Source organism: Sylvia atricapilla, chromosome 10 (assembly GCF_009819655.1).
Source record: "Sylvia atricapilla isolate bSylAtr1 chromosome 10, bSylAtr1.pri, whole genome shotgun sequence".
Classification (NCBI taxonomy): Eukaryota; Metazoa; Chordata; class Aves; order Passeriformes; family Sylviidae; genus Sylvia; species Sylvia atricapilla.
Genome location: NC_089149.1, coordinates 3,956,154 through 3,970,617, shown reverse-complemented (window position 1 = coordinate 3,970,617; position 14,464 = coordinate 3,956,154). Strand labels below are relative to the sequence as shown.

General features: G+C 47.2%; 1 protein-coding gene across 6 annotated transcripts in view; it reads left to right on the top strand.

Annotated features, from left to right (window-relative positions):
• The first annotated feature begins 399 nt into the window (after positions 1–399).
• The window catches only part of MECOM (MDS1 and EVI1 complex locus), a 331,427-nt gene continuing 317,362 nt past the window's right edge, over positions 400–14,464 (top strand). For 2 of the 6 annotated variants that reach the window (XM_066325706.1, XM_066325705.1), the window contains exon 1: positions 400–708. In XM_066325706.1, the coding sequence (XP_066181803.1) occupies positions 672–708 (37 nt within the window). In that variant the 5' untranslated portion in view covers positions 400–671. The remainder of the gene's footprint in view (positions 709–14,464) is intronic. The other 4 variants (XM_066325708.1, XM_066325707.1, XM_066325711.1 and 1 more) reach the window with 3 other exon arrangements.

The window sequence follows — 14,464 nt, the reverse complement described above, 5'->3', positions numbered from 1 at the left end:
CGGCAAAGTGTACGATTTCATGGTACGCATACATAATAAAACATGTAATCAAATGCTATCTCTCTGCCTATATATGCGGAAAGATCTACGGTAATTGCTGCCGGGCGAGAATAAACTATTTAAACGTTGCAAAGACTCCAGAACAGTATTAATATCCCATTAAAAAAAAAAAAAAAAAAAAAAAAAGGCAGAAAAAAAAAAAAAAAAAAAAAAAAAGGTGTCACTTCTCCCCCCAGCCCTTGGCCCGCGGGTCTCCCCCGCTGTAACCCCTCCCGGGGGCGCAGGCGGCGGAGCCGCTGCCCCGCGGCCGCGGTGGCGCAGCCCGGCGGCGGCTGCGCGCCTCGTTCCCGGCCCGTCCCGGCCCCGGTGCCGGCTGTCAGGGTCCCCACCGGCCGTGATGGATCGCTGCAAACTTTTTTTTGGCGGCGCTGAAATGTTGAAGAGCGGGGGGGAGCCGCCCGTGCGCATGTGCGAAGGTGTCCAAACTGACAATGCTGGAGAGATAGCGAGCCGGGATTGAGAGAAAGGGAGAGTGTGTGTGTGTGTGCGGGAGTGGGAGAGGAGAGAGGGAGAGGGGGAGCGAAAAAAGAGGAAAAGCTCCGGGAGGAAAAAAAAAAAAAAGCCCCCCCCTACCCCAAGCCCACGCCAGCATCGGCCGCGGGACTGGCAGCATGCGATCCAAGGGCAGGGCGAGGAAGCTGGCCGCAAGTAGGTGCAATACCCCTTTCTCTTGGCTTTTCACCCTCCCTCTCTGCCATGTTGCATAGACATGTCTGGTGCGGCGCGGAGCTCGCAGGCAACCTGCAGCATCCCCTGGCAGCCTCCCGGCCCGGCTCGGCCCGGCTCGGCCCGGCTCGGCCCGGCCATGGGGACCGGGGACCGGGGCGGGGGGTGCGGCGGCCGGAGCCGGGCCGGGGGTGCGCGGGCGGCCGGCGGGAGGTGGGGAAGGAGTTGAGGAAAAGTTCAGTGGCGAGCGCTGGAAGTTGCTGCCGCCGCCGGGGGCTGGAGTTGGGGGGGGGTCGGGGAAAGGGGGGTGCGAGAGGCTCCGGGCCCTATAGTGGGCGCTGTGGGCTGTGGCAGGGCCGGGGGCCGCGGCGGGGGCCGGGAGCGCCGAGGGGCAGCGGCGGCTCCGCGGGGAGGCGGCCAGCGCCGGGCGCAGGTAGCCGGCTCGGAGCTACCGGCAGCTCTCCCGGGGCCTTGCCGCGCTCGCCCGCGGGGTTATTCCCAAAAGCGGCTCCGAACCGAACCGAACCGCCGGGCTCCGGGGCGGGCGGGGCCGCCGAGCCGCTCCGCGTGGCCGGGATGCTCCGCTCCCTTCGGCCGGGACACAGCGGGGCCGCCGGGCAGCGCGGAGAGCTTCCGCAGCCCGCTGGAGTCACCCGCTCGAAGTTGATGTAAATGTTGTAATTTCAGGCGCTTTTCCAGCACTTTTTTTTATGCAGTTTGGCCGCCCGAAGGTCTGTGTTCCGCGAGGCGAGGGCTCGGCCGTCCACACGCAAAGCCCGACTTGCTTAATTATTTGTCTTACGCTCACCCCATCTGTTTCTCCTTTATGATAGGGATCTCTGCTTTTAACTGCTGCAGTGTTAGGGCTCGTGTTTTTTAAAAATTTATTACTTTTTTTTTTTTTTTTTTTAAATGAGGGATTCAGCAACAAAACTTCACCAGCTTTCGCGTCTTATTTTAAAAGCAACTGATGTCTTTATTTTCTCTGACATATCTGGCCATATCCATGGCGATGGCAACTCACATTCCCGAGTGAAAAGAAAAAAAAAAAAAGATGGGCAGGAGAGAAAAAAAAGTCAGATGAAATGTTGCATAAGTTGCGTGACGTAAAAAGCAGATGCTTATTTACTCTTTATTTGTGAAGGGGAAAAAAAATAGAGAAGCGTGGAAAAAGGGAAGTGAAAGATGTCTGTGGATCATCATCAGCTTTTCTGTGAACCTGAACAACAGCAGCAACCTGCGTTTGATTAGCTGATCTTAAAGTGGATAATCCAGCGCCCTCAATTTGAAAACAAACATATTTTAAAATCTCAAGGTTGCCATCCCCGCTTTGGAGCTAATTATGGGGGGGGGGGGGGGAAAAAAAATCTCTCGTCCCTGACAAAATCCGTCAGGTTTCCTCGCCTCTGCCTTGCTTTGCTCTCTGCGCAGCGATGCAGGGCTCCTGCTGCTGCTCCTGCTCCGGCTCCGGCTCCGCGGGCGAGATCCGATCGACTGCAAACTTTGCGCGTCTTGCAGCGGGAGCAGCAGCAGCAGCAGCACTTTCCCCTCCTAGACAGATGTGTTGCATTAAATAATCCTTCGGTTACAATCGACTCATAAAGGAAATCATATTTAAAAAGCCGGGATTTATTTCTTTTTTGTGTGTGTTCCGAAAAGCTGCTTCTTTCCCCCCCTCGAAGAGCGTCTCAGTTTCATGGCAAGTGGAAGAAGGACTGGAGGCTACTCCTTTAATTTAATCGTTCGAGAGAAAAAGGTTTTAGCTTTTCAGTTCTTTCTTTCTGAATTAGGAATAGGAAAATATTTTGCAGCCTTCACCCTTTTACGTGGAAAAAGATGCAGATCGGGATAGAGAGCGTTTCTTGCATTATTTCACTTTTACTGCTTTATGCATAAAACAAAAAAATCGCCCGGATTGTGTGACTGCCACCAATACACAGGGCAGCTTTCCCCTCCTAATTAAGGGAGAATACCTGAAGGGTATTTTCTTGACCTCAGTGTAAAATGGCTAAAAAATAATTTCGAGGCTCTGCCCCCCCCTCCCCCCTTAAAAAAATAAATAGAAAAATAATTCAGAAAGAAACAAAAAGAGCCACGCGGGGAATAGCCAGTGAATTTTTAAAAATGTCCAGCTGTAAAAATAAGGCAAAACCCCAGGCTGAAGTCGGCGTGCCCGCCACGCTGCCGGGAGGCAGGCGGTGAGGAGCGGGGTGCGGGCAGCGCTGCGGGCCCGGGGGCTGCACCTGCACGGGCATCCCCGCTCCGCCAGGAGCCGGCCCAGGCCCCGGGGCAGCTGCTTTTCCACTCGGGTGGGTTTGTGCCCTCCTGGTGAAACCGTATCCCCGAATAACCCCCGCCCCAGCGCGGGCCGCCGCAGCCCTGCAGCCGGCCCGGGGTAGCCCCAGCCACCCAGTAGCCTCATAAAGAGACAGAAGGTGATCAGATTAGGGGAACGCACGTGAATAAGGAGGCACTTGTTACTTTTACACTTTATCACCACTCTTTTACAGGCAATTTAGTGCAGTCAAGGTAGATCCAGATCCCTCTAACCATCTGAGATAGTAAAATAGCACTTTCCTAAGTTTCAGCAGGTTTTCCTGCGCCTGTAATTTGCCTCAGTCTAGTACTTAAAAGGCTTGATTGAAAAACAGAGCCGGCGAGTTTATTTGCCTGTTTAAGACTGTCCGGGAATTTGTTTTCGAGCAGGGAGATGTTTGCCGTGTCCCGGCTGCCGGCCCTTTCGGCGAGGCTGTTTATTTGCCATCGCTTTACCATCGCCTCCGCCTCCGGGCGCCGGCACCGCCGCGGGCACCGGGTACCGATGTCCCGGCACGGCACGGGGGCGGCCGGCGGTCCCTCTGTCCCTCTGTCCCTCTGTCCCTCTGTCCCTCGGTCCCTCTGTCCCTCGGTCCCTCTGTCGCTCTGTCGCTCTGTCTCTCGCACCCCGCCCCACCCGGCCCGGCCCCGCCGCCGCAGCCTCGGGCCGGTACCGCCCGGCACCGGCTTCTGCCCGGCTCGGCCCGGCCCGGCGGCATCCCCGGCGCTGTCCCCGGGCGGCTCCTGCGCGGCGGCCGCGGGCACGGGGGGCTGCGGGGACGGGCCAGACAATCCCATTCTGTGCCCGGCATATTTTCACCAGGCGCTTCATTAACCCTTTTCAGGGCGGAGAGCGCGCGTGTGGCTTTTCGCTCCCTCTTTCTGCCTTCCTTCATTCTTTCTCCCCTCCTCTACCTTCTCTTACTTTCTTTCTCTCATTCTCTCTCCCTGTTTTTCTTTTCTTTTCTTTTCTTTTCTTTTCTTTTCTTTTCTTTTCTTTTCTTTTCTTTTCTTTTCTTTTCTTTTCTTTTCTTTTCTTTTCTTTTCTTTTCTTTTCTTTTCTTTTCTTTTCTTTTCTTTTCTTTTCTTTTCTTTTCTTTTTCTTTTTTCCTTTTTCTTCACTTTTTTTTCCTCCTCCTCCCTTTTTTCCCCTCTTCCCACTTTCTATCCTTCTCTGTTACTCAGGGCCAACAGCCACCCCTGAATTTGGGACCAGCTTTGCCTCCCGAGCCCAGGGCTGAGCTCTGCGGTGCCTCCTGGCTGCTCCCGGCCAGCCCGGGCCGGCGGCGATGCCGGGCAGAGAAAGGACACAAAGGAAAAGGACGGTCCGAAAGTCGAGCTCATTATTAATACAGCCCAGCTTGTAAATGAAAAATGTAACCCTTGTTAATTAACGCTGTTTACATGGGGTACAAGAAACTTAAGAAATGTTTCTACAAAGGGGAAGGAACTGTTTACAAAACTCTTTCAAAAGTGTGACATATTGCTGCAGTTCCAGCACTAAAAAGCCAAACACACTTACACGCCTTTGAAGTTGGCTGGCTGAGGCAACATTATTTGACTCGGATTCAGATATTGCTTGTGGGTATAACTAATGGCTTTTACCTAGTTAGTGGGCTGGGAGGGGCGAGGGCCTGGGCGCCGTGGCCATTGGGTCCCTCTGGAGAGCTGGGGCTGGCTCCCCGCCAGCTCTGTACAATGTCAACATTGAATATTTGAATTCCCAGACTCTATTTAACAACTTTCTAAATAAATAAACTCATTGTGTGTCTGTGTTTAAAATTATTTCACCTCTTTCATGAAAGCTACAGCATCTTATTACACCGGCCTCTCGGGCTGCTTTTCCCCCTTTTCTTTCCAAACAAACACAAACGGAGCTGAGCACTTTTGGTTTTTTTGTTGTTTTTCACTGTCTCCTATCTCTCCCTCTCTCCCCTTCTCACTTTCTGTCTGTCTTCTTGCAAAGCACGAGTGGCAGCTGCTCAGACATCCCACCACGTCCTCAGTGGGACAGCTCTGTGCACCTCGTTATCTAATCATAACTAAAACCAAAGCCAGGTTCACCAAGTCGGTTAAATATTAATCATTTCTAAAAGGAGGCCCAAGTGAGTGCCATTGCTGCAGCAGTGCCCTGTACATACTCAATCATTTTGGCTGCCCTACCCTAGGCAGGCTCCAGGGACAGCTTTCATTGTTGTTTCCATAAATGGCTATTAGTGTTCATATTCACCTATTCACCTACTTATTTAAGGGCACGTAGATGTGGATGTGGCTGTGCTCACGGAGATGTGTCGCACACATGTGTGTTCAGAACATACTTTTCTGCTCATGCCTCGGAGATAGATTTATTTATGTGCATGATATCTGTGTGTGCACGTAGAGAGAGGAAAGCAGGTAAATCCATTTGATATTTGTAGTTGTAATTAATATATGTATGGTGTATAGCTTAGAGAGGGATTGTGGTATGCACAGGCTCCTGGGGTGTTTGTAGTCCTGATACCAATATCTGTACACCCACAAAGGCTCTGAAACATTCTGGACGCATGTGGGAAACACAGCAGCCTGGGTATTGTTCCCTGGGATCCTTCCCAAATACACTAATTTTGTGCTTCCATGGTGGGAATGTCCACTGTAAAATATTTATTGCCTTCTCATGGAAGTAAAGGTGGCTGGACAGAGAAGGTATTTTCTGCCTGTCCTGGGGAGCACAGCTCCCTGATAGAGCTGTCTGAGTTGCTGAAGAAGAAAGTGGGATGAATTTTCTGCCAGGACAGGTATGTGGCGGAAGAAAGAAAGTGTTGGTGGTTGCTGCAGCCCGACGTGGATGAGGAAAGGGCAGTGGGAAAGCAGATGGAGTTTTATAAATCTCAGCTGATGAAACCTTGTCCACAGAAATTGCCTTGCTTTGCAGTAAACCACTTTTTAAAGAAATGTACTTTAGCTTTGGAAGGGCTTGTTCAGACACTTAGGTTTCCAACCAAGTATTCATAATATTTGTTTATTTAAAATTTAACTAGTTTTGCTGTCATTTTTGGAGCAAGTCGGTGTTCTTTTGCTGTAATTTAATACAATCAGTTTTACATCATTTCAGTTTAGTTAGGCAAGAAGTAGCTTATGAAGAGCAGAAAGAGGCTTAATCCCACATGGTTTTCAAATTAGCAGATGAAGTGTCATGTTGTTCAGTAGACAGAGCTAGAACTGGACAAATGCAGATTAGAAATGCAGCTTATGTTTTAAGCAGCGAAGGTATTTAACCAGTAAAACTATTTATTGAGAGCTGGGTGGGTTTCAACATCACTGGAATTCCTTTGTCTTAATTAAGGTTGGCTGTTTTTCTAAAAAGATATGAGCTAGTCCAAACAGGAATTAATTTAGGGAATTCCTGTAGCCTGTGTTATACAGGGGGAGCAGACCAGACCACTCTTCCTGATTTTATAATCTGTGCACCCAGTTAAAGCCGTGCAGTTTCATATGGAGACATAAGCTCAAGGCTGGGATCACAGGAATGCACTTAAAAACGAAATGGTCATTAAAAAACCCAAGTTCAGCTCCGACAACGCAGACCAACATCTGGCTCAAAGTGTTTTCCACCCTCAGCACTGCCTACCTGGATCACAGGCACCCTCAGAAGTGCCCCATCCCCAGGTCTGAGGGCAAAGGCAATGATGGCTTTTTCAAAGATGGGCAGGAAGAACAGGGTGTGGGAGCTGAGGTTTGGATACACAGAACAGGGTCTGGGGTCAGTGGTTTGATCACTGCTCTGTGGTGGATTTCCAGTGGGTTCCTGCCATGTTCCTGTGCAACAGGTTCCTGCTGCAGTTCTGAACACCCAGACAAGACCAGTAGAGTTCAGGATCTAGACCAGTAAGTATCAGGAAGCACCTCCAGGACCCCTTTGCTGCAGGAGGGAGATGTTTGCTGGGCAGAGAAACAGCAAGGTGGGGAAGAGGATGGAGAAGTAAATGTTGTTGTCCCCAGGATTCTATCTCTTTTCACTGCTGTTTTCAATAAAAAAAAAATCAAAATTCTCCGGGTGTAAAGAAGCCCTGTCTGATCACTCACTGATTTTATGTTCCCTCCCTTTTGTTTGCATTTCTAGGCTATGCTGAGGCATTGCCTTCTCCAGTGCTGCTGGAAGAAAGGGCAGCCACGGATAAGTGTGGGAGGAGGGAAGCTAGCCTGCAATGAATATTGTATTTGGTGCTAAACATGTAACAAAGAGAAAGAAATGTGAGTTAATCCAGCAATAAGAGTTGGGAAGTGAAACACAATTCGTTTTATTTCAGGGTTTAATGCTGTGGTCTGTTTCAGTGAAGCATTATCTTTTAAACTGGGATATACGCAACGACATATCCCCCACTACCTTGAGGGAATGTCAGAGTTTGATCTCTGAATAAAGGAAATTCAGAGTTAAGGCTGAAATGTACCACATGGCCTCCAAGTCCCAGGAACAACAGGAGGCAAGGAAGTAGCTAAAGCTATGGGCTGCACTTTAAAATGAGTCCAGCAACTACCAAGCCGCCAGCGCTCATTGCAGATCCACAGCACGGCTTGAGCTGGGATTTGTATTGACTAGAGAGAGATCTGTGATGGTCTTGAGTCTTTTTGGAAATCTTGGCTGATCTGTGATGAGCATGAGAGTTTTATGGTGGAAGGATTACAGTTCTGGGCTTAATTTATGGAACAGAAGGACTCTTGTCTCCTTTTGACACCGATAGCTTTTGTTTAGAAAATCTTATACTGGAGCAAAATTTTGGTTCAGAAAAGAAATATACCCAAGTTACAGCTTTATTTCTTTTCTGAAGAATTGCTTATATGTCTGAATGGGTGCACTACATTTTAGCCCCGCTTAAACTCCAAACTAAATTTAAATTGCCTGTAAAATAATCCACAGAATGGAAACTGAACACAATCGTAGCCCTTGCTCCCTGACCCAAACCCATATTCCATTGCAAAGCAGTGTGCTGCTCCGTTCCATGATTACAGTAAGTTAGAAACCAGAAGAGCAAGACTTCTATGAATAGGTTATTTTTGGCAATTGCATCACCAATTATGTATAAAATTTCAAAAAATATGGGCTCTGCCAGTTTGATCTCTGAGAGGGATACAGAAAATGAAAGCTTTGAGACTGCTGTAACATCATACTATTTTGTCTATTAGATATCATTAGATTACCAGAATACTGAGACCTTCATATCAACCAGCCTAACAAAAATTTCCCAGGTGGTTTAAATTAAAAAATTAGCCATAAATATATTTTGTATAATGTAATTTATTATGGATGTTTATTGTGTGCAGTGGGAAAATGTTTGGTTTCGGATGATCTTACCGTATAACATGTGCCCTACTGAAACTGTTTATACTGAGGCAGCCTGGAAAAGCCCCAGTTTAATTCTGAGACTGGCCGAGCTACATGCTCTGAAAGCCACAGGAAAGCAGAGCCCTTCCCCTGGAAAGCCAAAGGGGCAACAGCATCTTGTGTGGGACGTGTGCAATGTAAAACCAGTCAGTGGGGAGAGAGCTGAGTGGCAGAGAAAGCTGAGGGATGGCTCAGGGCAGTGTTGTTTTATAGGGAAAATGGGATAAAAATGATACCAGCTTGCAGCAGGTCCTGTTATAATGGCATGGGAGGCTCACCAGTGTCTGAGGGATACTTTTCTACCACATCCCATGTTTTATCAGGCCTCCTTCTGTTGCAGTTGGGTGTGGTGAGCAGGGCTCTGTACTGATGCCCACCTATGACTCCAGATTTGCCCTTCTACAGCACAGAGAGTGGATTAAGCTGGCTTTAGTGACCCAGGGGTCCCTGTGATGGACTCATCCACCCTCTGCTGGGATGCTGCAGAGGGAAGCTGATGGCTTCAGGAAAAAGATCTCCCGCCTCCTCTCCTGCTCTTTTGCACAAAGTCTACATGCTGGCAAGGGTGAAATCATTCCTCAGTTTAAAAAAAACAAACCCTCAAAAACTTCCCCTACCCTGCCCCAAGCTCCTTCACACATGTATCACACCAAACTGGCAAAGCCAATGGAAAAGGATTTTGCGTTTTGGCAGCAGAGCTGGCTCAGAGCTCACTGCGGGCCTTATCCCAAACCCACTGGAGCTGAAGGAGCTTGTCCCGACTTCAGCGGGCCTTGGACTGGGTCTGGCTGGGAGGAATCTGCTTCCCTTCATCCTTGGGGCTGGGGGGGTTATCAGCAGCTTTTGCTCTGTGCTCAGCCCCAACATGGGATGCAGTAACAGATACCTGGATTTGCATCAGTCTAAGTGAATTAGCTTGGCCCTATAATCTGGCCTCATTTGAGAGTCATTTTAGCCATTAGGATGAAATATGAACGTTGCAGATGGGGGGACTTGTGGGGACTCTGAATCCTTGTTTCCCACCGTGCCCCATCTCTCCCATGGGTTGAGGACCTCTGAGGGCTGTGGGGGGCACTTGGGGGGTTTGGGAGGTGTCCAGCACCCCTGGCTTGCACTGCAGGGCTCTCCATTCCATTGCCAAGGACTGTGGTTCTCCAAATAGCCTGAACTTGTACCTTCTGAACAAATAGCTCTGCTGCTGCAAGTACCTGGTTCCTCCAGTAAGTGCTCCATTTATTGCCTCCTGATTTCATCTCAGACAAACAGAAGGTATGTGAGAGACAAGCACCGACTGCTGGAAAAAAATCACCCCAAACATGTCTAAAGCACAGCTTGAGTCACTGGTGGTGCCTATATTTTTGATTTAAAAACCATTTAACATTTCCAACGTTTGACAGAAATGATTAACCTTCCCCTCTTAAAAACTCTTTGCGATTTGAACTTACCGTGGCACGTTTTATTTACTCGCACCTTGGTGAGGAATTAAGCAATGCTTTTGCTGAGTTTTAATCTTTCCCATTCTCTTTGTGGCTCTGTATAAAGGGGAAAAAAAAAGGAAATATGTTGTTTGAAATAATTTTGAAGTGATGTTTCTATTTTACTTTTTTTAGGCTCTTGATGTATTTTTGGCTACAGGGACTGGCATGGAGCATTGGTCTAAGAATATACAACACTGAAAAGCAAAGTGATATCAGCTGTATCTGAGCTAACTGCACTGCTTTATAGTTTTGCTGTTTCATTGTAATTGGGCCTTTATAATGATGATTTACAGCAATAATGAAGACTTCTTAATTGTAAAATATAAACAGCATGAGATATTTGTCCTGATTCTCTCAGTTCATATAAAAAGCAATATTTCAATAGTCACTGGCTGCCCGTGAAAATGCTATTAAACAGCTATCCTCTGCTTGAATAATTACTGTCCAGGAGTTTGTGCTTCCTAATAAAGCCAAGGTAACTGAGAAATGAAGAAATGATGCACTAGGTCACTCCAGATGATGTGGATCAGAGAGATCTGAGTGAACAAACTTGTGCAGTGTCTTTAATATCAGTGACCAGCCTCAGAAAGAGAGAAAAGATGAAATTATCTGTACCGTACCAATGCCCTGAGTGAAAGCTGAGCTGAGACAGAGCCAGAAAGGGTGGTGCAGAGTCAGACCCAGGATGGGATGCAGCAAACCTTCCCAGATGGGATTTCTACCATGCACCAAGCTAAAGGATCAGTCATGGACCAAACACAGAAGATTTATTTCCAGCCTGACATTATTATTTATTATGACTCGAATTAAAACAGCGACCACAGAACGCAGCCAGGACTGGATGCCTGTTGTGCTGAGCTCTGTGCAAACATGGGCAGCCCGCACAGAGCTTAGGCCCTGAGAAATGCAGATTAAACTTGGGGCCTGCTGCCCTACACGTGCAATTACAGCATCACTGGAGGCAGTAATAAAATCCCGAGGAGAAATGGATGCTTTAAGGAAAATCCACGGAGTCAGGACTCCGTGGTTTGCACATGGGTGGACGTGCTTCAGCTTTAATCACACCAGCCCTTTTCCCCTACCAGCAAATGTCCCCCCTGGCTCTGGTTTAGATGACCCTATTAGTTTTGGCCGTGTCCATAATCTTGGGTGATCAAGCTGCATTAAGTTATGAGTATCCTTGCAGCATCACCTGCTTGCTTTCAAAGAAAATAGCTCTGAGATTCTCAGGGAAGGAAGGAGGCAAGGCCGGCAGGTAATCCAGCCCTATAAAATCCCTGGATTGTGGTTCCAGCCCTCTTTCCACGCGGGTGCTGAGAGAGGGACCTGAGCAGTGTGGCTGGCAAGAGCCAGCAACCAAAAAGTCCCTCAAGCCTATAAGGTTTATTAAGGTTCTTTTTAAGTCCCTGCCAATAAAAAGGGTCCACACAACCTCTGAGCGAGGCTCCATAAGCTCAGTTTTATGTTCAGATAATTTGGAGCCAAACCGTCACGGAGTTCACATAGCGAAATACCCCATGGAGCATCGCAAACTGCGAAGAAAATACATCGAGGAAAGAGAAGACTGATAATTTTATGGTTTTCCTTGAAGTTAAGCAGTAAAAGGGGCTTTGCTTAGCAATTTCCGGACTTCTGATTGCAATTTTGTTACCAGCGTAACAGTGTGGGATATAATGTTTTGTAAATAGGGAGAAATGTTAGGGGCCGAGGTCCTACAGCGCTTGGATCTGCTGTGGGAAGCAGTGCCACACACTCCAGGTTCCCAAAATGGATCAGACCTGGATTGACTTTTGGATCAGACCACTGGGCAGGACGCGGCAGCAGCACTCAGCTCTGCTGTGAGAAGCTGCAGGTTGAGCCCAGAGTGGCTGCATGGCCCTTGGGAGGGATAGTCCTTTAAACAACAGGAATAGTTTGACCCAGGTCTATGGATGAGCAACACAGAGTTATTTTTGGAAGGTGAAGCATTTCTAATTTGAAATACATTTAAGAACCCTGGTTTTTACAAGTGAGGTGATCATCACAATCTCCAGGCTCGTTTTCTAAACCAGGTTATTAAAATCACTTGTCCCTCAGCCTTTTGGCTGTGTGTAAACCTAGAGCAGGAATTCACAGGATAAACCTCCACTGTGTTTGTTCCTCAGACAATAACTATTTTACACTTGGCATGGCTCATCTTTTAAAAATCTATTTTACAATATAATAATTCACACCCACTTCTCTTTGGGAAGTCATTTATAGAAGGGAAATTAAACATGGCTGGGCACTGGAGGGAGTACTGCTGATACATGCAACAGCTCAAAATGTTGAGGGAAGCTGTTATGGATATGGGAGAAGATGCCATCTTGACCTTGGCGGTTTGTTTATTAGACACTAAATCACAGACATTTCTTCTTCCAGTTCTAACTGGTCCAAGGACTCAGATATAACCTTAAAAGCCCTTTCTGGGGTTTTAAACAGAGTTTAGACCTCATCAGTGCTCAGTACTATTTATGCAGCTTGAATGCAACAAGGGAATGCAGAGACCACTGTGGGAAAGGAAAAAGGTGAAGAAACTATAGGAAAAAAAAGGACTGTTTATTCCAATGACTGTATTTCCTTTTCATATGTTGCCCTTCCTGGTGCCACAGAGCAGAGAGAATAAGAAAATATTTGATGTGTTTTTACTCAGTTTGTTAATGCCTCTTGTGTATATGACAGCCAGTAACCATCAAACTCATTCTGCCACTGTTCCTAGAAAGAAGGGCCACATCTCACTGTCAGCAGCAAAGATGGCACTGGAAATAAGGTGAAGGTGAACAGAGAGGAGGCAGGGATGGTGGGGGAAGAGGACTGGGAAATGGGACATGTCTGATGGATTGCTGTCAGATCCTCGAGCAGAAGGAAGCAAACGAATCAGCTCTGCTGGCACCTTTCTGTGCAGCAATAATTTGGGACATTTGTTTTAAGAGAGGATTGGTGCCTTTCATATACCAAATAGGCTCCGAATATGCTGTTCTCCTGCTTTCCTCTCCTTCCCCGGTGCTATACCAGTTATTTATAAATAGATACAAATGTATTTATACATGGTATCAGCAAGCTAACATGGCTGGGCATCTTGACCTCCTGCTTAGTCTCTTGTTTCAGAGGCTCAGTGTAAATTAAGGTGCTGGCCTTTCTCTTCAGGGCCACACATTCCCCCTGTGCTGCTGCTGCTGCTGCTGCAGAAAGGGCTGTGCTCCGTGGGCCAGTGAGGATCCAGCTGAAGCCTGCGAGGGCTGGAGGGAGCAGTGTTGCTTTAGGCTCCCTGCCTGAGGAGTGACATATCAGAAGTAATAAGTCTGAGCCTGAGCTGATGTCTAACAGCATCGGAGAACGGGCTGGAAGGCTGAACTCCTGCAAAAAAAATGAGAGCAAGGAATTTAACAGCAGTAAAAAAGAGGTTAAGGAGAGAACAAAAAAGGAAAGGAAATAAAAGCGATATGAATGGCTAGAAAAACAGCTATGTCCAAATATTAACCTCTGCTGCTGTATTTTGACACTGGGCTGAGTTAATAGAGGTACATGGCTAATACACATTAGTTGGAAGAAGGTAGTTAATTTCAGAAAGTATCTGGATCAACCTAACGTGAAAATGTATTAGCAAAAGATATTTCGGGTATGTCCAAATCTGCCAGTAGCTTGAAGACATATTCTGCAGGAGGCTAGCAAGAGAAAGTTTGTTTTACTGGTGGGGTTTTCAGCCAAATTCTCTCATTCTTGCGGCTTCTTATCCCTTTCTTCTCCAAGATACCTTTTCCTCAGCCGTCAGAGGAGCAGGAGCAGACAGACCTTTTCCCCAGCCTGTGCCTTCTGTCAGCTGCAGAAGCCTCACAGACAGCACTGGCTTGAGGGGTTTTTCCTCTTAGAAAGTTAAAGGAGCAGCCCCAGAGCACAGGAGCTAAACTGGTGTAAAAGTGGTGTGGGAGCAGAGCCCTCTTTGGTGGCTCTGCCTCTTGGGGTCCACCCAGAGGAGGGGACAGCAGATACAGGGCAATCTTCACTCTGTCAAGGTCCTTGTTGTCTAACACTTAGAAGTGGAAAATAGTTTCAGTTCTTTAAAATAAGGATTTTTCTCTCCTTTTTGTATTTCAGTGTGTGTCCTTGGGGTTTGCATTCTTCTTTAGGTATCATTTATTTCACAGCAAAGAATCGTGGTGAGACAGCCTGGGCTTTAATTTCTGGGAATATCTTTATAGGCTTGTTTTTGTGGCTATATAACAACATTATGTTATCTATCCATCTCTCATTCCACTTCCTGATATACAGAATTATCAGGACTACCCATCAGTCACTCTTGTGTTTTCTAGCCCCCGGTGCTATATCAATTTTTAGGATATTTTCCCAGTATCACAGCTACACAGATCTTGGTGATAATTAAAAAATTATATAATATCTTTAAAAACTCTGTTGAGATGTGCAACACCATCTGAGGAAAAGTAAATTTTAGACTGGAGTTATATCATTACTGGCTTCCTGAATGTTCGAGTGAAGAAAGGCAGTTAATTAAGGTACAATTTTTTCAAGGAAAAAAAAAAGCAAAAAAGCAATATAGAAGAGCAGGGCA